We start from the raw sequence: 25,525 nt of genomic DNA, 5'->3' as shown, positions 1-25,525 counted from the left end.
ATCTCCCCTTTCGGCAGAGGTCTGACATTTTCCCTAAATGCAGATAAATAAGTTCTGAAACAACAGTTTTTGAAAGACAGAAGATTGCAGCTTGATTCCACCACACACAGTCTCCAATCCATTCTGCTAGCATCTACCTTGCAGAGAATTAAGATTGTGTGAATATTCAGTTGCAACTTTGCATTCCAGGCTACCCATACAGGAAGGAGGCACAAGAAGATAAAAGTTTCCAATAGCTTTATTTTCTCCACAAAATAGATCTCTCCCCTAAAATCCCCCCCCTTCACATTAATCAACTTTTCTTTTTGCTCCCATGTAATCTAGACAGGGGAAAAGTGCAAGGATGTACAAATTTATTTCTTTTTGACCTATATCCATTCCTTCGGTTTGGAAATGAGTTCTAAATGACAAAAATTAAGGAAAGTGCAAAGGGAAAGGACTGGCAGTATGCCCTCTCGTTCACAGGTCAGAGCGCCTTCCTTGCCCCATTGAATGCTGGGGATTCTATCGCCCGCTAAGAATAGGAACTGGGATCTGTGCAAGGAAGGCAGCAGAAGACCTGTCTTCTTTAAATCCAGCAAAGATGGGGGGATGAAATGAAGAGGAACCAGGGCGGAAAGGGACAGAAAGGGAGGGAATCCTACCCAAAAGCCACTTGCTTTTTCCATTGCCACAACTTTAGGAGGCCCTCAAAATTACCTCAGACTATCCAGGGCTTTGCAGGTCCCCAAAATATCTTCCCCCACCCCAGCAAAAAAAGAACTTTCACAGAAAGTGTTTATCATTATTTGCAGAATATCACAATCTTTACATTCCCTTTATCAGGGCATCCATATTGGGAGCAAGACTGAACAGAATAATAATTTATGTGGGTTTCTGTTCCCCTTCACAGCCTGTTCATGCGTGAAATTCATTGGACATCAGCACTTTGGGTTGGTCATCGAATGCGACAGCCTTCCTGAGTTTCTCCCTGGGAGCCATAGGATGAATTGGCTTCCTATGAAAGAAGAGGGGGAAGTCAGTGCAAAAACAACAACAAGACACAAGACAGATTCTCAGGCTCACATCCTGGCTAACATTGCCCCAAGGGAAATTTGCTAAGCAAATTAGCCTGCAAGGTTCATTGAATTGTAGAATCTTAGAATTGGAAGGGATCCCAAGGGTCATCTAGTCCATAGCTGTCAACTTTCAGATTTGAAAATAAGAGATCAGCAGCCTCAAAAATAAGGGATCCGCAGCCTCACCTGTCCAGAGGACAGTCTGTGGGATAGCTAACAATCTGGGGAAGCAGCAGGAAACTGCACTGGAATAAGGGAATTTCCCGCCAAAAAAGGGAAGTTTGACAGCTATGATCTAGCCCAACCCCCTGCAATGCAGGAATGACCCCTACAAGGTTTTACAGGAGCCGCACTTGCTAAGGCAAAGCAACACACTTTCAAAAAGCCCAACCAAACTTTTCTAATGAGCTGGCAAAAGGTTGCCAGTAAGGCAATGAACCAAGCCCTCCTCCCCCTGCCGTGCTCCAAACTGATCAAGGTGCGCTATTGTGATTTTGGGCTTCCCAGAGGCATCTGGTTGGCCACTCTGAAAACCACATGCTGGACTTGATGGACCTTTGGCCTGATCCAGCAGGCTCTTCGTAGGTTCGTCTCTAAAAACAATTTGCTGTAATCTAGCAATACGATACGAGACAGAACAACGAAATTGGAAAAAATCTACACCAGACATTCAAAACCAACAAGCCTGCTATCCCAACTATCCCAGCCTGGTTAGCCCCTAAAAATGTATCTTTACTATGCCTTATAAAATGCAAGCAGCTGAAATCAAGCCCTTTTTTAACTTAAGAACACCCACCACAAGTCTATCTACTTTATGGTAAATCTTCATTCCCCATGAGAAGCTAGATAGCTCTAGCCTAATATAGTCAAATGACATTTATTTGTAGAAGCCACATTGATCAATAGGATGACGGGAGCATCTGGAGGGCAACAGGTTCCCCAGCTATAAAGGTAAAGAAAGTGATTAACATCCAATTAAGCCACAGGGCCATTTGGCCAGAAGCCAAGGTGGGAATTTGGTATTATAAATGGTTTTTTAAATTCTCACAGTGTCTCACACAGGAAATCCTAGTTATGTGGTGGCACCAAGAATTGTTAGCAATCCTTAATATAGTTTCCAAGCTTCTTCTAGGGGGAGAAAGAATGGATATTCCCCATCCATGTTTATTCTTTTCCTTCTGGAAAGACAGAAAGAGAGAGAGAGAGAGAGAGAGAGAGAGAGAGATGGAAGGAAGAAGAAACAGATACAAAGAGAGAAAGCTATGGGAGCAAATCCTAACACAAAGAAAACTTACCAAGTCATAGTCTTCAACATATTTGTATTTCTTCTCTCTATAATAATATTTTTTCTTCATGAAATACAGGACAATGATATCACAGAGGACTGTCGCCTAGTTGAGATTCAAAGGCAAAGATAAGAGTTTACTTATTTTCAAATGTTGGAGTTTCTTCTAACACCTTACTAAAAGGAATCCAGTTGTGAGGGAGAATAAAGGGCTTACCACACCAAACAGGGCTAAGCCAGATCCAATGTTAATCATCGTAGGAATGATATCAAATTTTCCTGCCTAAAACACACACAGATAGACACAAGTTATTCACAAGTCCTTTTCCCGATAGCTCTCCTATTCATTTAAGGCAACTTTCCACTGACAGGTGGTGTTGGACTCCAATTCCCATCAGCCCCAGCCAGCATGGGCACTGGTCAGGAACAACGGGAGTTGGAGTCCAACATTATCTGGGAAGGGCACCAGGTTGGGGAAGGCCGGCTTCATGGCATTTGTTTGTAAGAAAAGGATGGCCGCTCCGTGACTGTCTGAATTGTCTCATGTCTGTGGTGGTGAAACCTCCAGCGCTAACTGGTGCAGCAGAACATTCAACAACTCAGGAAGACAAAGACGTTGGACACACACAAAAATTCACAGTTTCTATGAAAGAGAAAGAAATTGAGTGGTGGAGGACATACTTAAACCAACAACTAGAAATGTGGTCACACGTCACAGAATGTATTTAAAAGTTGGGTCCCAAAAAGTTGAGGACAGCTGAATTATTCTGCCTGGTAGCAGGTCAAAGGTCTTGGGTACTCTTGCTGGAAATGCCAAACATGGGGCCGTCTGTTAAATGAGATTTGGGTTCCCTCTCCCCCTCTTAAGGAAACAAAGCAGAGGGGTGCCATGCATGCCTGGTGCCATCTAAGGGTCGCCGCAGCCACAGGCAGGCCAAACTCAGAGGCAGCTGGTCTCCTTTTGCCCTTTGCAAAAGCAGGTAGCTACCTTGCCAAACACCATGATATCAAAGCGGATTCCATAGGCCTTGATGAGCGTCCGGGAGTCTCTGCCACCAGCATTCTTGTAATATTTAGCAAATCTGTTTGGGAAAAGAAAAAGGAGAGGTGGGTCTTGTCCTCTGGGCAGCCCAGGACCTCCACACACACTGCCCAGGCTTGTGCCCCAGGGAGGTCATGTAAGTGCTGCTAACACTGTTGTTTGACTTCACCCCAGAGGCGCACTCCATTGTGTCTCCAGACAGATGGATGCAAACAACTGCAAATCTTCAGGGATCTCATAACCCAGTTAGAAATCCTGGTGTGTCTGCTCCAGAGCTGCTGCACACACACATTCATGTGGGTCACTGGTCCAGAGCAACTGGTCTCCACTGGTGCTCTGCATCAAGTGAAAGTGCTCACAGGCATCACAGTAAAACCAGTACAATTAAAAATCAACAGCGTAAGCCAACTCTTCCAACAAATCACCACACCTAAACAAACTCTCTCTTCACCTGCGCCAGACATCAGGCCCTGCACCAAAAGAGTTGGACTTGGGTAGAGGCTATACCATGGTGGGTTCCCAGACCTGGTTACCCCAAATCACCCTACCTGAAATTGTATCCTGGAGAGACGGTGTGGTCAGAATCCTTGTTGTCGATACGACGGAAGGTGTACTTTGGCAAACAATGAGAGGCAGCCTTGTCCAAATTACAGTTCCAGCTGATCTGCAGCCCCATCACTCCACCCTGTAGAAACCGAAACAGTGCATTCAATTTAAATTCAAATAGCCCTCATATGGGACATCATTCATTTTCCCCCCTATGGTCATGGATGCAATTGTCTTTTACAGCAGACCATGCACAAAATTTTCTAGAGTCTAGTGTATACTGCATCCACCATAACCCAAGTCAATTTTGGTACAAAAAAAGAGTGAAGGACAAGTTTCTAGGTCTCATTGATGCCAAAACACATTGCACCATAAAATGCAGTTATTTATTGCAATTATTTACATCCCACTTTTCAGAATACAAATCCTTCCCATGTGGTTTATGAACAATATAATCTCAATGCACATTCTCAAAATATAATAAAGCTGCTGTCATTTGTCCCCATCCGCCAGTTTGCCTGAGTGTTCTGCATGCAGCTGTAAGGCTTGAGTCTAGCAGCAAAGTTTTACGTTTTTAAAACACTCTGATGAAATCTACATAGAAGGGGTACTTGCAGACTGACATAATTGTAAAGGTTTTTCTACAGCTTGTTTCAAATGTTCAAAGCACATTAGTGAGTTCTCACAATGATTATTCCAATAGCCCTGTAAGTTTGGTCAGTACTATTATCCCAATATTACAGATTGGAAGACTGAGGCCTTAAAGAACAGCACAGCTTGCATAAACCCACCGTGGCAAGTGAAGAGCAGTTCTGAACTGGACACTTTTAAGTTTACACTTTGCACGGCTGAACCAAGTTGAGGAGTTAGCAAAAAGAGCCTTTTGGAAATGCAACTGGCAAATGCGACTAGAAGCAAAGCTCATTGTTTGAAAGAGGCCTTGATCTTGAGAAGATAGCAAGCCCAAACAAGGAAAGTTAAATATTTGCTCCATTAATCGCATTCCTTATAATGTGCATCTGCCAAAGAGCACCATTTGTACAAACTGTTACCCAGCTGCCCTTGTTCAAATATGCTGGATACTCAAGAGGAGGGGAAGAGGTTGGAAACAAACATTAAACAGGAAACGAAGGCTCTGGCGGTGCAGCTGCCGCCTTGTGGGGCTTGCTCAGAAGTGGACTCACGGGGCAGCTGCCCCACAGGCTTCCTGCTCTCATTGCAGATCAACCCCCCATCATGCAGGTCGACCCCACGCTGCCACAAGGAGGGGTGAGGCCCAAACCCCATCCTGAGCCACAGAACACACGGGGGCTTCTGACAGGAGAGGCTGCCACAGAGAGGCCCAGGTGCCCCCCCCCACCTGAAGAGATGCTGGGTCGAGGGTCTTCTTGGCAGCCCACAAGCGAGGCATAAAGCAACTGTTCTCCTGCACTGGAGGCTCCCAGATTCTGGTGTCGCAGCTAACAGCCTTTGCACAGCAGACTGTGCTCCAGGGTCAGTTTTGCTTATCATCCAGGCTATTATCAAGGTGCAAGGACATGAGAAAGCACTGGAAGAGCCTGTGGAGTGGAGCTGATAGCAAGTGGGGCTTAGGCAGGGGAGGGGTCTGTGACCTGGCCAGAGCCCCAGGGGCCAGTGGAAGGAGCACCTATGTCTCACAGCCCAAGTTAACAATACATGCTATATGCATATAGAAAATTCATTCTATCTTTTAAGGAAGATAAATCTAAGTATTTTTTTAAAAAAATCTAATTCGCAGCTCTTGCACTCGGCTCCAGATTGGATTATCACTCTTCCCTTCCTGTCGTATTTTCCCACCACAGATTCTAACCAACCTCAACAGCCATCTCTTGGAAATTCTGACCAGCAGATTCAACCACATCACGGAGGCGGAAAATGGGGCAAAAGGGGTCCGTTTTGGAATTGTATTTGCAGTTCTTGAGGTATGATTTACTTATGTTGGGGAGGATGTTTCGCCTGGGTGGGGAAGAGGGAGAGATTCCAGAGTTAAGGTCATCCGGGGAACTCACTGGGTGATTTATCTATTAAATTTATATCCTGCCCTTCCGCCCAAAGGCTGCAACTTCCTGTATACTGACTAGAAACACCTGCCTTGCCCACTCCACATAAAGATGTTGTTGTCTGGCAAGCTTTTGAAATGAGAGAATGAGCATAAGCCATCTCTATTCATTCTGCAAACTTAATCCTTGCTGAAAGCTGCTGCTGTTCCACAACGCCAGTGTTAGGAGAAGGGCACTGGCTCATGCCAAAAGTCCAAAGTTCGATTCCTGGCATCTCCAGGCAGGGCTAGAAAAAGATTCCCCACCTGAAACCACGGAAAGCCATAGCTAGTCAGTGTAGACAGATGGACCAGTGAGCCTGGCTTGGTATAAGACCGCTTACTGCAGTCCTAAGAAAAGTAGATGCAGCACCAGCAAACAATGGCAGTGAGGAAAGCGGCTCCTGGGAGGAAGGGTCTCCCACTGCCAGGGTCTTGCCCAAGGGAACCCGGAAGCCTAGAGCCAGTGGCATCTCCCATCCCACCTGCCACGTCCATGCTTGGCAAAGCACAGCCGGATTCTTCAGTGCCATGATTTTATATTGTGACACAAATAATACAATACTGATTCTTTTTCCTGCTAGCACAAGAACCCAACAACTTGTGATTAATGCTCCAGTGAGCACAGCCCAAAGACGTTAGTGATGGGGGGGGGGATGTATACGCACTTAGTGAAGTTGAACTTGGGGTACCAGATGTTGTTCTTTACCAGGAGGGTGAAGTTTGCAGCATTATGTAGGAAAGCTGGTCTGGAGGAGATGGAGAAAGGACCAGGGGGTGGGATGGGGCAGGGAGGAGAAAGAGAATGTCTCAGTGGAAACCTGCGATTTCACTTTATGCCTGACAATCGTGGCTAGCAACAAGGCAACAATCCAACAATCTCACTTCAAAAAGGTGGTCTGGCCCCCCATAGGTCAGTGCACACTTTGCACACATAACACCCCAAATTCACTCAGGCAGGGGTGATATCCAAAGAGGGTGACCTCAGGTAAAGCCTTCCATTTATAGCGCTGCAAGCCTGCCCGCCCCCAGTGTCCCCTGAATGGCCCATTCAAACAGGCCTTTCTGCCCATGCCAGTGTGGCTAGAGCGGGGAATGCTGAGCATCCCACCCACGGCTATGGGGGAAGGAAACAATGGCCTTTGGGACCAGGCCACAGCAGTGCCAACCAATAAACGCTGCTTCCCTGAAGTCCTGGGAAAGCAAAGGCCGTCAACACCATTGAGCTCCAAAAGACGTCTGAGCGTAGCTACCTGGCGGAAGTATCTCAGCACCTAGCCATGTTTTTTAAAAGCAACTTGCTTGTTATTTTCCCTCCCGCAAGACACTCACTTGGGAACATGTTCATCATCCTCCACTGGACACCAGGCAAAGACCTCACAGGTTTTTTGGGTGGAGTTTTTGTATCGAACACACTTCCCAGTCTGGACACCTGAAAGGATACCAAGAGCGTCCTCATCAAACTGTTGTGCTAGCAAGAACTATGCTGCCTCAGGACTCTCCTTCCTTGGAGGTTTTTATGCAGAGGTTAGATGGCCATCTGTCACGGATGCTTTAGCCGAGATTCCTGCATTGTAGGGAGTTGGACTAGATGACCCGTGGGTTCCTTCCAACTCGATGATTCTATGATTCTGAGTTTTTCTGCTGCCACATGTGTAAGTCAGGCTTCAACATCTTCCTATGAACAGTAGGCCAGAACCACCCTCTTTTTGCAGAGAGCGGTGATGGTGTTTTAGGCTGAGAGAAAATGGCTTGCCATTAGGGAAGTGTGGGGAATTAGGGGGTGGCAGCACCCAACTGAGTAATTGGCATTCCTCCCCTCCAAAACCCATAACAAGTATCTACAGATGAAGTCAATCACACCGTTGTACAATATCCTTGAAATCTGCAAGATACAGTTCCCGCTTAGAAATGCTGCCCTATCTATATGTTTGCAGATCTCAAGGTCAAGATTTTATCCAAAAAAAAAGTGAGCAAAATGATTAGCAGGCACAAAGAGACCACACCAGCTCCTACCATTGCTGTGTGTCCCAACGTATCCTTCTGTGCAGTTTTCGCTAGAATTGCACCGTGTGGTTTTATCTGGAAACTGGAGAGGAAGAAGATGGTGCAGATAAACAGAAGAGCAGCGCTTGCCATGCCCTCTCCCTCCACCCCGTGGCCTCCAAAACCTGCGCTTATGAAAGGGTTTGCATGGGGGCACATCAAAACAAAAAAGCTCTTTCTGAACTAGTTAATCCACTATGCTGGGATTCATTGAAATAAATCAAATAAGCAGGAGCTAACAAGTAGGGCTCTTCACTCAATGAAAGGAAGGAAGGAAACAACGAGAGAGTCAGAATTCTGCACAGAGGCAAACTGAGCAATCTACATAAATTGGGATATGTGATAAAAATACTTTGATCCAGCCAAGTTGGCAAACATCACAATTTAAAACAATAGTATGCAGAGAAAAAAGACCGGAGGAGTTATGTAGGTCCTCTTCCTTTCTGATTGGGGGTGTCATACTGTGGTACCTCGGGTTACAAGCACTTCAGGTTACAGACTCCGCTAACCCAGAAGTAGTGCTTCAGGTTAAGAACTTTACCTCAGGGTATGGGAAAGGTACAAAGATCTAATAGAGCAAAAAACACCTTGGTGGCTATCACCAATTGAAGCTTCATTATTCAAACCGCTTGGCAAAAAGGGGAAGTGGCCTATAGAGATCTACTGAGGGATCAAGAAGGGAAATGGAAATTAAAAGAGTTTGAGGAAATCAAAGACCATTTTCGGAGTTGGCTACACTATAGACAACTTTATGAGATGTTGAGGAAGATAATAAGAAAGGGTTTAGTTATACAACTTCCAGATTTCAAAAGGATGAGGAGGTCAAATCAGTCATGATTAAATGGGCACAAGATATAGGACATAACATACAATTTGAGGACTGGGGGAAATTGTGGAAAGTGAATCTGAAATTTACAGATTGTCTCTTTTTTTTTAAATGACATTTGCAAAAAAACCACAAGCATTTTTGTTTGGGATTGTAGGACAAGACCTGCCAAGAAAAATAAGAAACCTATTTATGTATGCTGCAACAGTGGCAAGAGTCTTGTTAGCACAAGAATGGAAGAACGAGGAAATCCCAACGAAAGAACAGTGGCAAGAAAAATTGATGAGCTATGCGGAATTGGCCAAGTTGACATATAAACTGCATGACAAGGACAATCATGACTTCAAGGAAGAATGGGAACTTTTTACAAACTACTTAAAAAGACAACAAAATGACTTGGACTCCTTAGCAGGTTTTGAATAAACAGCCACAAATTTATTAGTTGAATATATGATAGACAAGGCAAGGATAAGTACAATTTTATAATATGCAGAGAACAAGATGGGGGGGGGGGAAACAGAGAGGGGAGCTGAGGGAAGCCTGGAGGGGGGGAGAGGGAGGGGTTGGGGGGAAATAATGTAATTGAATATTTGGACTGATAAATTGTTATGTTGAAATTGTTTTATATATATATATATATATATATATATATATATATGAACTTTACCTCAGGATGAGAACAGAAATCGCGCGGCAGTGGGAGGCCCCATTAGCCAAAGTGGTGCTTCAGGTTAAGAACAGTTTCAGGTTAAGAACGGACCTCCAGAACGAATTAAGTACGTAACCCGAGGTACCACTGTACAATTAAAAACCACCTTCACAAGGGACGCAGGTGGCGCTGTGGGTTAAACCACAGAGCCTAGGACTTGCCGATCAGAAGGTCGGCGGTTTGAATCCCTGCGACAGGGTGAGCTCCCGTCACTCTGTCCCTGCTCCTGCCAACCTAGCAGTTCGAAAGCACACTAAAAAGTGCAAGTAGATAAATAGGTATCGCTCTGGTGGGAAGGTAAACGGCGTTTCCGTGCGCTGCTCTGGTTCGCCAGAAGTGGCTTAGTCATGCTGGCCACATGACCCGGAAGCTGTACGCCGGCTCCCTTGGCCATTAAAGTGAGATGAGCGCCGCAGCCCCAGAGTCGGACACGATTGGACCTAATGGTCAGGGGTCCCTTTACCTCTACCTTTACTGCTGGGTCCCTGGGCATTAAACCCCCTAAGGCCCAGGTCAAAAAACCAACTCTTTCTCTGGTTTCTAAAGGCTACAAATTTACGTAATTTATTTCGTAAGGATTTCAACCCTCTTTCCCTCCCCCTCTGCTTCTCTCCCTGGTTCTGCTTTGGAACCAGCATAGCCAACTGAGGACCCGGCAGTGTTTGCTCATGGTAGCTGCTCCTACTTTTATCAACAGGCTGGCTCCACCCCGAAACACCAGCAGCTATTAAAATCCTAATTCCCCAAAGATGGCGTCACTACTTTGGCCCTGGGGTGTAAACTGAATGGCCAACTCTTCAACTCAGCTCCCGAAATTGCACAGCATTTTCTTTATGGTTTCAGAGAAAAGACGAATGAATTCTGAGCATTGAAAGCTTGATGTTATTGGGAGCCTACCTCTGCACAGAGTCCTTGAGTTTGATTCTGAGTGATGATCATGTTTGTCATGACGAATATGGAGTTCTCGCCCTAAAGAAAAAAGAACGAGTTCAGCTTCACACAGCGATCTGGATCGGTGGTGTTTCCCAAGGAGAATCCAGACAGGATCAAGGCCTAGCTCATTTTAGTAGAAGGGGAAACTTTGATTGACATGTCCCTCTGTGGGCTACAGGAAAAGGTGGTTACTGCCCACCTCCCACAAACCAATGGTTCAGAAGCTAAAATGTGATCATGGGCATCTTAGCAGCTCAGAATGAAAGAGCAGTAGATCACTGACCATCAGCACAGTTTCCATTAGAAGTTGAAAGGCGATTTTTGAGTGGAAGCAAGAAAACGTTTTGCCCAGGAGTTGAGGTCAGGAAGAACAACTTGCTACTAGGTGAAATAATTGGACATCCCGCCATAGCGTGTCAGAGCTTATTGCACCAACAACACGAGATTATCAACGGGTCAAGATTTGGAGCTGGTCAGACTGAGCTGGGGTGACAATCTGGAGACAGAAGGTGAGGCAGTGGAACCCACAAGCCAAACTTTTGTTTACTGATCCCTTGTTCAAGTGCAAGTTTGTACTTACATCCCTCCCAATGGGACAATCCTGCCCATTGACTGACAATACAGTTATCAAATATACATCATCAAAACATATACAAGGTAACACTGTCAGCAAGAAGGTTGAGAGCATTCGAAAAGCCTGGATAAACAAAGAGGTTTACATCTTGTGTCTCAGTTAGGTCAATGTGGGGATAACCAATTATGCTTTGGAATTCCGTAAATTAACTGAGAATGCCTGTCTTGTGCCTTCATCTACACACCTTAATACAGTACAGTGGAAACTTGGGTTGAGTGCCATCCTCCTTACAAACGCTTCGGATAATGAGCTCCGCTAACCCGGAAGTAGATGCCCCTGGTAGCAAACTTTGCCCCACGATGCGAGCGGAAGTCACGCCATTAGCGAAAGTGCGCCTCAGGTTCAGAACTGTTTCGGGTTAAGAACGGACCTCTGGAACGAATTAAGTTCGCAACCAGAGGTACGACTGTACAGGAGAACCTCTACTTATGACCGCCTCTACTTGGGCCCAATCCAAGTCACGACGACGGCAAACCCGGAAGTAAATACCGGGTTTGTTGCGATTCGTGCACACAGAGAAGCAGCTGCCGCTGTCTGCACATGGACACAACGGCGCTTCGCCCAGCGACCCGTTTTGCCTAAAGTACAGGCCGCCAGAACGGATTATGGTGGTGAGTAGAGGTTCCACTGTACTGAAGAAGGCACTTGGGTCCCAAGTCCTTGCAGGTTTGCTATTGGAAAAGTACCGTAACAGATTGCCATCAAAAGAAGAATGGCTCTTAAAACTAAGTGAGTATCTGGAACTGGCTAAACCCACAGAAATAATACAAAATCATTCAAAATGAGAGAATTAGGAGAGAATGGGATGTTTTTATAAATTATATGAAAAAAGGTGGTTTCCAGGATTTTGCTTGGCTTAGCGTAGATAAAAATTCCGCAGGAAATTAGATCGTTTCTCCACAGTCTTACTAATGGAATACAGACAACCAGAAATACGAGTTATTAAGAACCGCATAGGGGTAGAGGGAAGTCAAGATATAAATCAGGGAATGAAGCATGAAGTCAGAAAAGGAGATATTGTAAAAATAGAAAAGAAGGAGGCTACTAACAGGAATAAGGACGGCCTGTATTCCTTACAAAGATGTGTATATGGAACTGTTGTTCTTTCTTTTTAAAAGTTTTTTCTTTTTCTTTTTCTGTATGTATATGTCAGAATAATTGCAGGTTATGTTAAAATTTGTAAAACTGTGTTCTCTTTTTTTCTTTCTTTTTCTTTTGTATATGTAATATGTATATGTTAATAAAATTCAATTTTAAAAAAGTGTTATTATAGCACTTCAAATGTATGTATGGTGTGAATGTGGCCGAAGAGGGGTATAATGTTTGTTGTTGTTGTTATTATTAGATTTTTATTTCTATACCAAACTCATATTGATCCAAGTATAAATGCTTTCATACATGCTTAAAACAGCAAATCAAATACGATTGTTTAGGGAGATGACTCAGTCCCAGTGTGAACAACAAGGAGGAAGTGGGGCTCCCAGGAAGCCGCAAGCTGCAGAGATCAGAGGCAGAGGCAGAAAACAGGAGAAGTTGAGGTTTAGCCAAGAGGAAAGACTCAGCAGAGCTGACCTTATCATTCTTTCACAACGGCCGTAAAAGAGAATCAACAGAGGAAGCTTACACCCATTCTGCCTTGAAGCCGCAGCATGCAAAGACATATTGAACCGAGTTCTATGACAGAGAAGAAGTTATTCCACACAACAGTGTGCCAGGAAGGGCCTGGCAGCTATTTGCAAAGTGTCCTCTTGGGTTAAACGAGGTTCTCTCAGGTCCTGCCTTGGGCTTCCCTGAGGCATCTGGCTGACCACTGTGGGAACAGAATGCTGGTCTAGATCTGGGCCTCAGGTCCAGGGACACTAATAGCGCCCTCAAACTACAACTCCCATTGGTCGTCCTCACTGTTGGCACTGATGGCCCCAAACATCTGCAGCAGGGGTCGGCAACCTAAGGCCCATGGGCCACAAGCGGCCCATTGGGTTGTTTAACCAGGCCATGGACCCTCGCTGCCCGATCGGGGACCCCCACTGCCCACTCAGTCAGCTCCCGTGCGCTGCGCTAAACCGGCGCAGAGCAGAGCGGGGACCGCCTTCCAGGATGCTGGCTGGCTTCCCATTGACTGAAGGAAGCTCCTGCAGCCAATGGGAAGCTGCACACACCTCCTCAGTGCTGGAAATAGCGTTTGGCCATGCATGCATGCGTACACACACACTCCAATCCACCGGCCCAAGCCACAAAAACTTTGCCGACCCCTGATCTGGAGGCTATCAAGACTGGGAATGCTTGGTACATGCTGTATCCCACAGGCTGCAAGCGGCGGACATGTTTTCTGAGATATGCCCTCTAAACAAGGCCTGAAGCCATCACCATAGAGCAGGGATGTCCAACTGGTCGATCGCGATCAACTGGTCGATCCCTGGGAGGTTCCGGTCGATGGCTGTTGACCGTGGGCTCCTTTTCCTTTGCAGTGGCATAAGAGCATTGGGCCCGGCCTCTCTCTCCATCCTCCATTTTTGCTGGAATGGAAGACGTAGTTTTTGCTGTGAGGCAGATTGTTTCCCTAGCAATCTTTTGGTGAGTGACTTTTCCCCTTTCCCCTTTACGCAAAACAACTTTGACCTGAACTCTCCCCCCAAAAGGGGTAGATCACTGCCAGTTTTTATTCTGTGAGTAGAATCCAGTCTCTCCATCGCATTTTGGCTAAGTGGCCCAAAAAGATAACAAGGTCAGTGACATCAAAAGCCTCTGAAAGGTCCAGAATCAACAAGGTTGCGTTCTCCCTGCTTCTCTAAAACATATGTTTTTTCATTGTCCTATATTGAAAGACTTTTGGCAGAAGGTAACTGAAACCATCAACAGAACTGTACAGAACAACCTTACATTTAAAGAGCAAAATATCTTCTTGAATTATATACCCAGCACATGGAACCTTACAAAAGGACAATGCGAGTGGACTCTCCATGCCCAGCAAAAAGACTGGTTCTGATGAATTGGAGAAATAAAAATGTGGCTCTCTTCTATGAATGGATTGAAGACTTATACAAACTCGCAACATATGAACAACTTGCAAATAAACGCAGACTTGCCATGGAGAAATTCAATGATATTTGGAACCCATTCTTACAAATACAGTGGTACCTTGTTTTGAGTCCGGGATCCGTTCCGGAGCCCCGGACGCTCGACAAAACACAAATGGATGCTGGATGGGGCGGACTTATACAGAGGTACCACTGTACTGTAATGGGTTAAGATCTGGTGAAGTACAATAACAACATTGTAAAAGTTTGGGTTTTTTCCCCTTCCTCCCTTTGTTTTCCCTTTTGCATGGGTTCTGTTTCTCTTTTTCTTTGCGTCTCACCATGTTTGGTGCACATATGGTTATGTACTTTTTGAACTTTCAATAAAGATGTTACCAAAAGAAAAGAAAAGAAAAAAGGTTGCATTCTCTCTGTCCCTCTTCTGGTATAAGTTACCTACCCAGGAGACCAACACAAGTTCCGTACTAAACACAGAAATGAAAATAGGATGGAATGGATCTGAACAATTGTCTGGTTGGCCACCCCAAAATGAGGCACTTCTTATTTACCCTCATAAAGACTGCCGCTGTATGTCTTAGGCTCTGTTTAACTTTAGTCCTGTGATCTAAAGGTCTCCTTTGAAGAGCTAGCAGGTAAAAACTCTCCCCGTTTGCTCCAAGGCAGAGAGACTCCTGACCACAAACAGGAAGTATGTGTCATACCCAGCAAAGCCCTCATGAGATTCAGCTCCTGTGTACATACCTGAGGCGGAATCACATAATCGGCTACATCCCAAATTCGGAGCCCCAGCTCTGAAGTATTGGTCACGGTGACGCCCTTCACTTTTGTGGTCACCGAACTCACCACTGAATCTGTTTCTTGGTAGCCCTTTTCCCACACGAAGACCCAGCTGCAAGGGGGGGGGGGGAAACATCCATCTCAGAATTTAGGTTTAAGTAGGGTTGCCATATTTCAAGTAGTAAAAATCCAGACACATTTTCACGGAAATCTTTTTTAGCTTATCCCCTTAGTCTGCAGGTGTTACTGGTCTCCTCCACTTCCCATCATTTATGCATTTTCAATTTTTCTATTTACATATCATATTTTGCCATCAAATATTCTTTCCATATAGACTTCCCAGCCTAGCCTGCCATGGCATTTGTAATTGTTGAATATCCAAATATCAATCCACCCTACTTTTCCCCTTCTAGTCCTTCTTTGTATTTACTGTTGTTCAGAGAATTACCCCCAACTTGTAGCTTTGCTTTAGTATCAACTTTTTTTTAAGTACTCCCCCAAACTTTCCCATCCGTCCTTTATTTGTTTTCCATCCCAATTCCTTATTTAGGCTGTCATGCTCGCGAGTTTGGCGTATTTCGTCCATTTATGCAGCCATTGTTCTTTTGCTAGCATTATTTTTCTTGCCAATTTTTAGCATGCACTATTCTGTGGGGGGTTTTTGGATAACATTTTGTTAATTTTCCAAAAAGTAATAACAGCAAAACAAAAATAATAACAACAATGCATAAAAAAGAAAAAGAAAACATCACAGACAAATTTTTAAACCATATTTTTGCTTGACTTCCCTCCACCCCCCCTCTTGCTTCCATTGTTTAGTACTCGGTCAGGCATGTCCTTAAAGCCTTATATTCTTTATAATCCAATTTTAAACCTTCTTCATCTTATTACAAGTGACTTTTAATAGCATGCACTATTCTGGCCGCTGCTGTGGCAGAAATAAATAAATTGCATACTGCCGAGGGGAGTTTACACTTAACTAACAGAGGTTCTGCCCCCCCCCCCCGCCAACATAACGCCAGGCCCCCAATAAATCCTGGCTATGCCCATGCATACATGTAAAGCATATTCTGGAAAGAATTATGGGAACTATAGTTCAGGATGGGTGCTGGGAACTGCAGCTCGGCGAGGGGTAGACTAAAGCACCCAGGAATCTCAGGAGGAGGGCAAAGTGCTTTCAACATATGGGGCGTATGCAGCCAACATCTGGAGAAGCAGAACTTCGCTGCAACAAACTCCTTTGTAAGTAAATCCTAGTGGACTCCAGAGGGGCTTACTTCCGAGTAGACACCTACGGAATTCAAGAGGACTACTCTCCTCCGGCAACAAGTGAGTTCCCCTGCAACACTTCCCAAGTTCTGGGGAGGAGGATCACGTTGGCGGGGGAAAGAGGTCCGGGGGTCTCCTCCCTCGCTGGCCCTCGGCCCCCGCCTTACCCGATGACGTAGGCCAGGATGGCCAGCTGGACCAGCCGGTTCATGAGCCCCACTTTGCGGCTCTTGATCAGCACGATCCGCGGCGTGTCGTACTCGAAGAGGAAGCTGTACAAGCCCGCGCACGGCTTGCCCGGCCCGGCCATGGAGCCAGGAGGGGAGGCGCAAGGCGGCGGCGGCGAAGAAGAAGCGCGATCCCCCGGGAGGCAGCCGCTCCCCCCCGACCCGAGGGCTTTATAGAGGGCGGCGAATCCCGCCTCCCGGTGGCGAGTTCGAAAGAGGCGTCTCCCTTCCTCCTCCTCCAGCGCCTGAGGTCGGATTGGTGGCCAGGAAGCGGAGGCGCTGCTCCTCCTGCCGCGGGCAAAGTGCACGGGACTCCGGGAGAGGAAAGGAAACGGGAAAGGAAAGGAATCGCGGCTGCTTCGTCGGCGGGATTCAGCTGCAGGCGAAGTCCGAAGGCTGCACGAACTTGCGACCCGGGATGGGAAAGGGGGAGGACCCCCAGGCTGGGTCTCATTCACACGCCCGAACACTTTTAATACAGTGGTACCTCGGGTTACAGACGCTTCAGGTTACAGACGCTTCAGGTTACAGACTCGCTAACCCAGAAATAGTGCTTCAGGTTAAGAACTTTGCTTCAGGATGAGAACAGAAATCGGGCTCTGGCGGCCGGGTGGCAGTAGTGGTGCTTCAGGTTAAGAACAGTTTCAGGTTAAGAACGGACCTCCGGAACAAATCAAGTTCTTAACCCGAGGTACCACTGGGCCAGATTTAGGTTGGATGAGGCCCTAAGCTACTGGCAGCAATGGGGCCCTTTCTATGTCCAGCTGTCCTTTGTCAACAACAAATGGTTACTGTTTTTTTGTGTTGAATATATCCTATAATTTATGCACCTAAAGCCATTTGCACATGCAGAATGTAGGTACCCTATATGCAGAAATGAGCAAACCAGTGATATTTTAGGGAGCAGGCTAGCAAGCGGGGACCATTGCTTACTTACATCATAGATAGCTGTCAAACTTCCCTTTTTTTGCGGGAAATTCCCTTATTCTACCGCCGTTTCCCGCTGCTTCCCCGCTGCTATCCCGGATTGTTAGATATCCCATAGACTGTCCCCGGGACAGGTGAGGCTGCTGATCCCTTCTTTTCAAATCTGAAAGTTGACAGCTATGATTATAGGAGCCTACACAACACACAAACACTGTTGCTGTATGTAGGTTTTATTTTATGTTTTTTATCTTATATTCTGGAAATGTACACCCAGGTTTTTTTTCAATTTGGGGGGGGGGGGCAAGAGAGTGGAGCCCTAGGCTATAGCTTGTTTAGCTTATACGTAAATCCAGCACTAGGGACATGGGTGGCACTGTGGGTTAAACCACAGAGCCTAGGACTTGCTGATCAGAAGATCAGCGGTTCAAATCTCTGTTGCTCGGTCCCAGCTCCTGCCAACCTAGCAGTTTGAAAGCACGTCAAAGTGCAAGTAGATAAATAGCTATCGCTCCGGTGGGAAGGTAAACGGCATTTCCATGCGCTGCTCTGGTTTGTCAGAAGCGGCTTAGTCATGCTGGCCACATGACCCGGAAGCTGTACGCCAGCTCCCTCGGCCAGTAAAGCGAGATGAGCTCCGTAACTCCAGAGTCGGCCACGACTGGACACAATGGTCAGGGGTCCCTTTAAAGGTAAAGGTAAAGGTACCCCTGCCTGTACGGGCCAGTCTTGACAGACTCTAGGGTTGTGCGCCCATCTCACTCAAGAGGCCAAGGGCCAGCGCTGTCCGAAGACACTTCCGGGTCACGTGGCCAGCGTGACATCGCTGCTCTGGTGAGCCAGAGCCGCACACGGAAACGCCGTTTACCTTCCCGCTAGTAAGCGGTCCCTATTTATCTACTTGCACCCAGGGGTGCTTTCGAACTGCTAGGTTGGCAGGCGCTGGGGCCGAACAGCGGGAGCGCACCCCGCCGCGGGGATTCGAACCGCCGACCTTTCGATCGGCAAGCCCTAGGCACTGAGGCTTTAACCCACAGCGCCACCCGCATCCCCTGCGCCACCCGCGTACCCTAAAGGGGTCCCTTTACCTTTACCTAAATCCAGTACTGGGCTTCCCTCCTCCAAATAACTCTGGAAACTGTAGTTTGTTATGGGTGCTGGGAGTTTTAGGAGACCCCTGTTCCCCTCCCAGAATTACAATTTGAGTGGTTCAACAATCAGTCTGTCTTCCCAAAGAACTCTGGGAACTGTAGCTCTGGGAGAGGACCAGGGCTGTCCCTAACAACTCTGCACCCTTCATGAACTACACTTCCCATGAGTCTTTGGGAGAAGCCATGACTATTAAAGTGGTATAACAGAATCTTAAATGTACAGTGTGGGCGCAGTTGATGCAAAAACAGCGCACTAATGACGGATCATTCCACTTGGTTGTTTTTTTTCCAGAGATCCTTCCCCAACATAAGCATACTACTGCCATCTGGAGGGCTGTTCTTCAGGAGTCGACTTAGATGAAGGACCATCAAAAGCCTATTATTTTTTTTAAAGTTTTTATTTATTTTTAAAACTCTAAAAAGAAATACAAACAATTGTCCTGGCAAGTGTACAATTATGTATGGCATGGTATATTAAACGTACATCACATTGCTTCAAAAGGTCTTGCTGCTTCCTTCCATGAGCGCTTGGTTTTCTCCAATGGTCTTTCCATCTCAGTGAATAGTTGCCATGCGTCATCTACACATTCTCACGGGATACTCTCAAAGAGCTCTAAAGGGTTGTTTAGAAAGAACTTACCTGGAACTGAGTGAATCACAAAAGGCTTGTGGGAATCCAGTTATGTCACTGGGGCCTTCCCTTAGAAATCTGGTGGGGAATTGTGTATAGCTGGAAAACCCCCAGCAGAAATCCTTTTAATAGGACTGGCCAAAATGTCGCAAAAGAGTGGCACAACATTTGTGGCATTTTTGTTTGTCCTAATAAAGCTATTGCAGAACCGTTTTTAGGTCTGTCCCCACCTTCTGGACCTTTGCTTTCTCTCTGCCCCACTTTATATATGTGGATCTGAAGCTTCTGTTCCTGAGTCTCCAGTGGAGCCTCATTCCCATGAAACCACCTCAGGGAACAGGTGGGAACCCTTGAAGCCTCTCGCTGCTTGGAGATGGGGACGGAGTGCAAAACAGTGTTTTTAACTGTGAAGCATAGCAACAAATACCAGTTAACAATACCAGGAAGCTAAATTATAATGCAATTGCGTGGCATGGCATATAATACCACAGGCATGAGAAATAGTTACACACAACTCAAGACTGCCCTGTTTAACACAATGGCGAGTGCTATACACCTGATTCTGAAACTTAAGAACTAAAGTCCTGTCTGATGGCCAAGAAGCGTTCCAGGTCTCTTGAAGACCTGCAGCTTGTGTGTTATTTATTCTGAAATGGCCAAATTCCCCAAGTTTTTATACCATAGGGAGACATGCAAAATTTGTATATTTTCCTATTGTTAGGCTACCAACATCCAGATCAAACTTTTTTTCAGAATGAATAGCAAGGAGAGCTGTGGAGAGGCCTTCTGTTAGATATTTATTGATAAACCTCAGACCAGAATGTTAGGGACATTCCCATCATAAAAAAAAACTGTGTTTGATGTTGTGTTGATGTTCCGTTGCAAGCTGTCCCGAGTGTGTTGTGATAGTTGTGAGAGGGAAGGAGATACACATCTGATAAACGTGTGTGTGTGTGTGTGTGTGTATGGAAATAGACAGACAGACATGTTGTGTCACAAACTGCTTTGGAAAAACTCTGCTCAATATCAGGCTACAACAATTAAAAACAATGTTAAAAATAGTTCGAAACAACTTTTTAAATTTTTTAAAATTACAATATAAAATTCAAAGTGATTGGAAGATAATACAAACATGTAAAAATGGTAAATTAAAACACAGTAGCAACATTGATCCCACCAGTTCCTAAGCAAAAAACATTGTAAATCAGTGCAGAAATGTTAGTGCAGGCCTATGAGGCAAAAGGGCACCCTGCTGAGGACACAGGAATGCTTTGCAAACTGGGCGAAGGCCAAGTTCCTGGTTTTTGTTACATTTCAGTGACTAGAAGGACTAACATAAATATGTAGAGGCAAGTGGATAAGTAAAATGTTATTGGGGACTATTTTTTTGTACATGTCATCAAGCCAGTGTCCGCAGTTCGAGAAAATGGCAGGGGCAGGTTTTGCTTCACAGCAGGAGTGGGGAGCTTGTGGGCCTCCTCGTGGCTCCAACCAGCCTCAGCCCGCAGGGCCAAACAGGAAGCCCAGCAAGGTGTGGAGGGCTGCAGCTTCTCTACCACTCCTGCTGTGAGGGAAAAGCCTTGCTTTGCACACCCTCAACCATAGAAAACACTTTGGCAAAATATACTTGAGTCAGTTGCATATTCATTACAGTATATGATAGTCCCTAGAAATACCACGGGACAAAGTCCTCTGAACACCCAGTTTTAATTACCGGTATATACACAAGTTTGTTTGTTTGTTAGGTCTCTCTGCTCTAACCTCCAGAAACGCAGTAATAACGAGGCTGGTATCTGATACTGCTGAAGTCCCCATTCCTGAGAAATTACAGTGGTACCTCCTGTTACGTTCTTAATCCGTTCCGGAGGTCCATTTGTAACAGGAAACCGCTAATGGCGCCTCCTGCTGCGTGACTTCCACTCGCATCCCAGGGCAAAGTTTGCAACCAGGAGCGTCTACTTCCAGGTTAGCGGAGCTGGGAAGCCAAAGCATTCGTAAGGAGGATGGTACGTAACACGAGGTTCCACTGTACTGGGAAGAAACAAACAGCTTCAAAACCAGACACAAAGAAACAGAGGGCTTCCCAGTGGAAATCAGCAAAGCTCTCATCTCTCATACATGAGCCTTTGCTGTGTTTTGAGAAAGAGAGAGTTAATCTGGTCTTTCCTTTGGGCTTTGACTGCTTAAGCCTGCCAGGAAGATCTGGATCCCCGATTCCAGGTGTGCATTGAAAATTCTGAGGACCAAAGAAGGTTGTGTTTTAATGGCACGAGGAGCAACAAGGTATGGTTTAAAATTAAACACCAAGTGCATCTCCCCTTGCTGGCTTTTGTCAGGCAGGGCCAACGCCTTTCGGGACACGTTTGGAATTTTGAGAAAGCGCCCTGGGCACCAGGCAGAAAGTGGCCGTTGTGGGAGCATGGCATAAGACAAAATGGCTGCCGTTTCCAACACAGCAGGAAGAGACAGAAGACCACAAAATTTTGTGAGTGTTATCTCTTACATGAATGGACAAAAAGAGGCACCTGCAACCCGTCACTTCAGCACTTCATCAGAGAGAGAAGCTCTTTGCAATTCTCTGTTCAGAACATAACAGGGAGAACAGGTCCCCAATCATGGCATCCAATGACATGTAGGCATCTTGAAGGGGTGGGTTTCAGTGTAGGGGTTCATCCATACTTCTGCTTGTCCTGCTGCTTTTCCCCAGGAAAACCCACTGCTTACCGCTCAGCAAACGTCAGCTGGTTTTTCTGCAGTGTGATGCTTGCTCCGTCTGATTCAGGGGTAAACAATGGCTTTTCCCAGTAGTGGGATAGGAGAGCGGGGGGGGGGGGGGTCACATCTGGCAACCAATGCTCCCCAGTGGCTGGGGAGGAGGACTACTTGCCCCCTCCGCCTCTTCTTTCAGTCCCCCCCCCCAGTGCCACTTCTCCAGCTAGCCACAAGGTCTGAGGGACTGTGGACTGGCCTGTGGCTAAAAAAATTTGCCGACCCCTGGCGTAGACTTTCGTATCTTTAAGAAATATGGTTTATTCGTCTATTTACACCTTCAGTCTGCATGGAGGGAGTCCAGAGCTTACAGCATGATCATCTCAAGAGTGCCTTGTACCTCACAGCAGTGCAGCCATGGAGTCCAAGGGATATCTCTCAGCCAGCCTTCAGCCAGCCTGCCCAAGATGGACCTTTTCAACCCTCCTTTCTTCCTCCTGGAAAACCTTAGTAAAAAACTCTTTTCCTGTTACCTCAAATACACCCCCCCCCACCACCACCTGGGTAACATCTGACTCCCCAGACCAAAGGATTCCTCCCCACCAACACCTTTTGTCATATTAAGAGATTTGCTCTTCACTAACCCAGCCAGGCATAAGCCAGCCCAGGGATACCTCTGCTGCTGGTATTTCTCCCTTCACATCTCAAATAATCAAAATCCTAGCATTTATTAATTTCTAGGGTTTAGGGGGTCCCGTCCCAAAAAAACCTCTAACGGTACATTATGTCTGGTAAATGAGTCACTACAGCCACTAGAGAGCTGTGAAAATTTGTGTCCCGGGTTTTTTAGACTCATCTACTCATGTATTATCTGAAATCCAAGGGGCACATTGGTTGCCCAATGTGAAATATATTGGCATCATTTTCAGCTCTCCTGCCCCACTAGAGGGAAAGCAGCAGCACAAACGAAAAATCACTTGGACAAGTGGAAAACCTCTTGGACCCCATGCTTTCTAGGCACAGGACAAGGGGAAGCGTGGATGAGCTCAACGATAGCCCAAGCCAGCACAAACAGGTCCTGAACAGCCTCTTGTGCATTTCTTAGGAGGTATTTCGTGAGAGCTTTTGAGGACACCATAGGAGGTACTTAGTGGTGGACACACTGGCATCCGTGGGCACCATGCTGGCAATCCCTAAGAGCGACACACAGGAAGGAGAAGTTTAACTCTCCCCAACCAACACAAAAAGCTAGGGATAACTGCAGCACATGGGGTGGGAATCTTTGTCTGGGTGGGAAGACTAAACCTCCTTTTCCTCTGCAATGTGGTCCTGCGCCTGGTATTCTGCTTTCAAAAACCCAGCTGTGGCTGCTTATTGTGTCATTACAGCCACCTTCCCCTATTCTGGTGACCCCAGGAAGTTCCAATGCTCCCTAACCAGAAGAGGTTTGTGGTCCGAAACATTGGGGGGGGCACCAGGTTGGGGGAGGCTGTGTCAAAATCACATCTCGTTTGGCTCTCAGAAAATACAGTGGTACCTCAGGTTACAGACTCCGCTAACCCAAAAATAGTACCTCAGGTTAAGAACTTTGCTTCAGGATGAGAACAGAAATTGTACAGTGGCAGCGTGGTGGCAGCGGGAGGCCCCATTAGCTAAAGTGGTGTCTCAGGTTAAGAACAGTTTCAGGTTAAGAACGGACCTCTGGAACGAATTAAGTTCTTAACCCGAGGTACCACTGTAGATTCAGGGAGACTGAGGCTGACACCTTGCTTGACCTGTGGTTCCCAAAATCTGCTTTATTCTCACCTGTGACCTGCTTTCATCAGCATCTTCTTCTCTCTTTTGGCAGAGGCTACCAGGAGGAGGAGAAGAAGCCAAACGGCTTTTCAGTTCAAGGGTCAACCAGGAAGAAATACGGAGTAAGCCTGTTTGCTTATTGCATTTATAGCTCACTCTTTGTCCAAGGAATTCAGGGCTGCAGAATGTGTGGTTCTTCCTTCCCCAATCATTTTATCCTCCCAAGAACCCAAGAGTATTAAAAGAACTGGCAGATGTGATCTCAGAACCACTGGCAGTCATCTTTGAGAATTCCTGGAGAACAGGCGAAGTCCCGGCAGACTGGAGGAGGGCAAATGTTGTCCCTATTTTCAAAAAGGGGAAAAGAGAGGACCCAAATAATTACCGCCCAGTCAGTCTAACATCAATACCAGGGAAGATTCTGGAGCAGATCATTAAGCAAACAATCTGTGAGCACCTAGAAAGGAATGCTGTGATCACCAATAGTCAGCATGGATTTCTGAAAAATAAGTCATGTCAGACTAACCTGATCTCATTTTTTGACAGAATTACAAGCCTGGTAGATGAAGGGAACGCAGTGGATGTAGTCTACCTTGATTTCAGCAAGGCATTTGACAAGGTGCCCCATGATATTCTTGTAAAGAAGCTGGTAAAATGCGGTCTTGACTATGCTACCACTCAGTGGATTTGTAACTGGCTGACTGACCGGACCCAAAGGGTGCTTATCAATGGTTCCTCTTCATCCTGGAGAAGAGTGACTAGTGGGGTGCCACAGGGTTCTGTCTTGGGCCCGGTCTTATTCAACATCTTTATCAACGACTTGGATGATGGACTCAAGGGCATCCTGATCAAATTTGCAGATGACACCAAACTGGGAGGGGTGGCTAACACCCCAGAAGACAGGATCACACTTCAAAACGACCTTGACAGATTAGAGAACTGGGCCAAAACAAACAAGATGAATTTTAACAGGGAGAAATGTAAAGTATTGCACTTGGGCAAAAAAAATGAGAGGCACAAATACAAGATGGGTGACACCTGGCTTGAGAGCAGTACATGTGAAAAGGATCTAGGAGTCTTGGTTGACCACAAACTTAACATGAGCCAACAGTGTGACGCGGCAGCTAAAAAAGCCAATGCAATTCTGGGCTGCATCAATAGGAGTATAGCATCTAGATCAAGGGAAGTTATAGTGCCACTGTATTCTGCTCTGGTCAGACCTCACCTGGAGTACTGTGTCCAGTTCTGGGCACCACAGTTCAAGAAGGACACTGACAAACTAGAACGTGTACAGAGGAGGGCAACCAAAATGGTCAAAGGCCTGGAAACAATGCCTTATGAGGATCGGCTAAGGGAGCTGGGCATGTTTAGCCTGGAGAAGAGGAGGTTAAGGGGTGATATGATAGCCATGTTCAAATATATAAAAGGATGTCACATAGAGGAGGGAGAAAGGTTGTTTTCTGCTGCTCCAGAGAAGCGGACACGGAGCAATGGATACAAACTACAAGAAAGAAGATTCCACCTAAACATTAGGAAGAACTTCCTGACAGTAAGAGCTGTTCGACAGTGGAATTTGCTGCCAAGGAGTGTGGTGGAGTCTCCTTCTTTGGAGGTCTTTAAGCAGAGGCTTGACAACCATATGTCAGGAGTGCTCTGATGGTGTTTCCTGCTTGGCAGGGGGTTGGACTCGATGGCCCTTGTGGTCTCTTCCAACTCTATGATTCTATGATTCTATGATTCTATACCCTGCGGGGTAAATTAGGCTGAGAGAAGGTGACTGGCTCAAAGTCATCCAGTGTGAACTTTGTGGCTGGTTGGGGATTTGAACGCATCCATCACTCTAACCACAATACCATGTTGATCT

The 25,525-nt window shown here is 46.1% G+C and overlaps 1 protein-coding gene across 1 annotated transcript; it reads right to left on the bottom strand.

Annotated features, from left to right (window-relative positions):
• Positions 1–222: 222 nt before the first annotated feature.
• On the bottom strand, positions 223–16,887 carry P2RX4 (purinergic receptor P2X 4). The gene is made up of 12 exons (XM_083419079.1): positions 16,390–16,887; positions 14,918–15,065; positions 10,469–10,540; positions 8,007–8,079; positions 7,323–7,422; positions 6,659–6,739; positions 5,767–5,908; positions 3,934–4,070; positions 3,332–3,425; positions 2,561–2,626; positions 2,354–2,449; positions 223–997 (listed from the first exon to the last, which is right to left on the bottom strand). The coding sequence occupies exons 1-12, from the start codon at positions 16,530–16,532 to the stop codon at positions 938–940; spliced, it is 1,212 nt and encodes a 403-aa protein (XP_083275205.1). The 5' UTR covers positions 16,533–16,887; the 3' UTR covers positions 223–937.
• Positions 16,888–25,525: the final 8,638 nt, after the last annotated feature.

This window comes from Podarcis tiliguerta (assembly GCF_965153285.1).
Source record: "Podarcis tiliguerta genome assembly, chromosome: 16".
Classification (NCBI taxonomy): Eukaryota; Metazoa; Chordata; class Lepidosauria; order Squamata; family Lacertidae; genus Podarcis; species Podarcis tiliguerta.
Note: the sequence above shows the minus strand (reverse complement) of the source record. Positions and strands in the feature narration are given on the sequence as shown.

Excerpts from the sequence above, each read along its gene's own strand:
- P2RX4 (XM_083419079.1), bottom strand. The coding sequence starts at position 16,532 with ATGGCCGGGCCGGGCAAGCCGTGCGCGGGCTTGTACAGCTTCCTCTTC. Across the intron at positions 10,541-14,917 it reads ATTATGTGATTCCGCCTCAG|GGCGAGAACTCCATATTCGT; the intron begins GTATGTACACAG and ends TTTTTTCTTTAG. Across the intron at positions 5,909-6,658 it reads CCCAAGTTCAACTTCACTAA|GCGAAACATCCTCCCCAACA; the intron begins GTGCGTATACAT and ends TTCCCCACCCAG.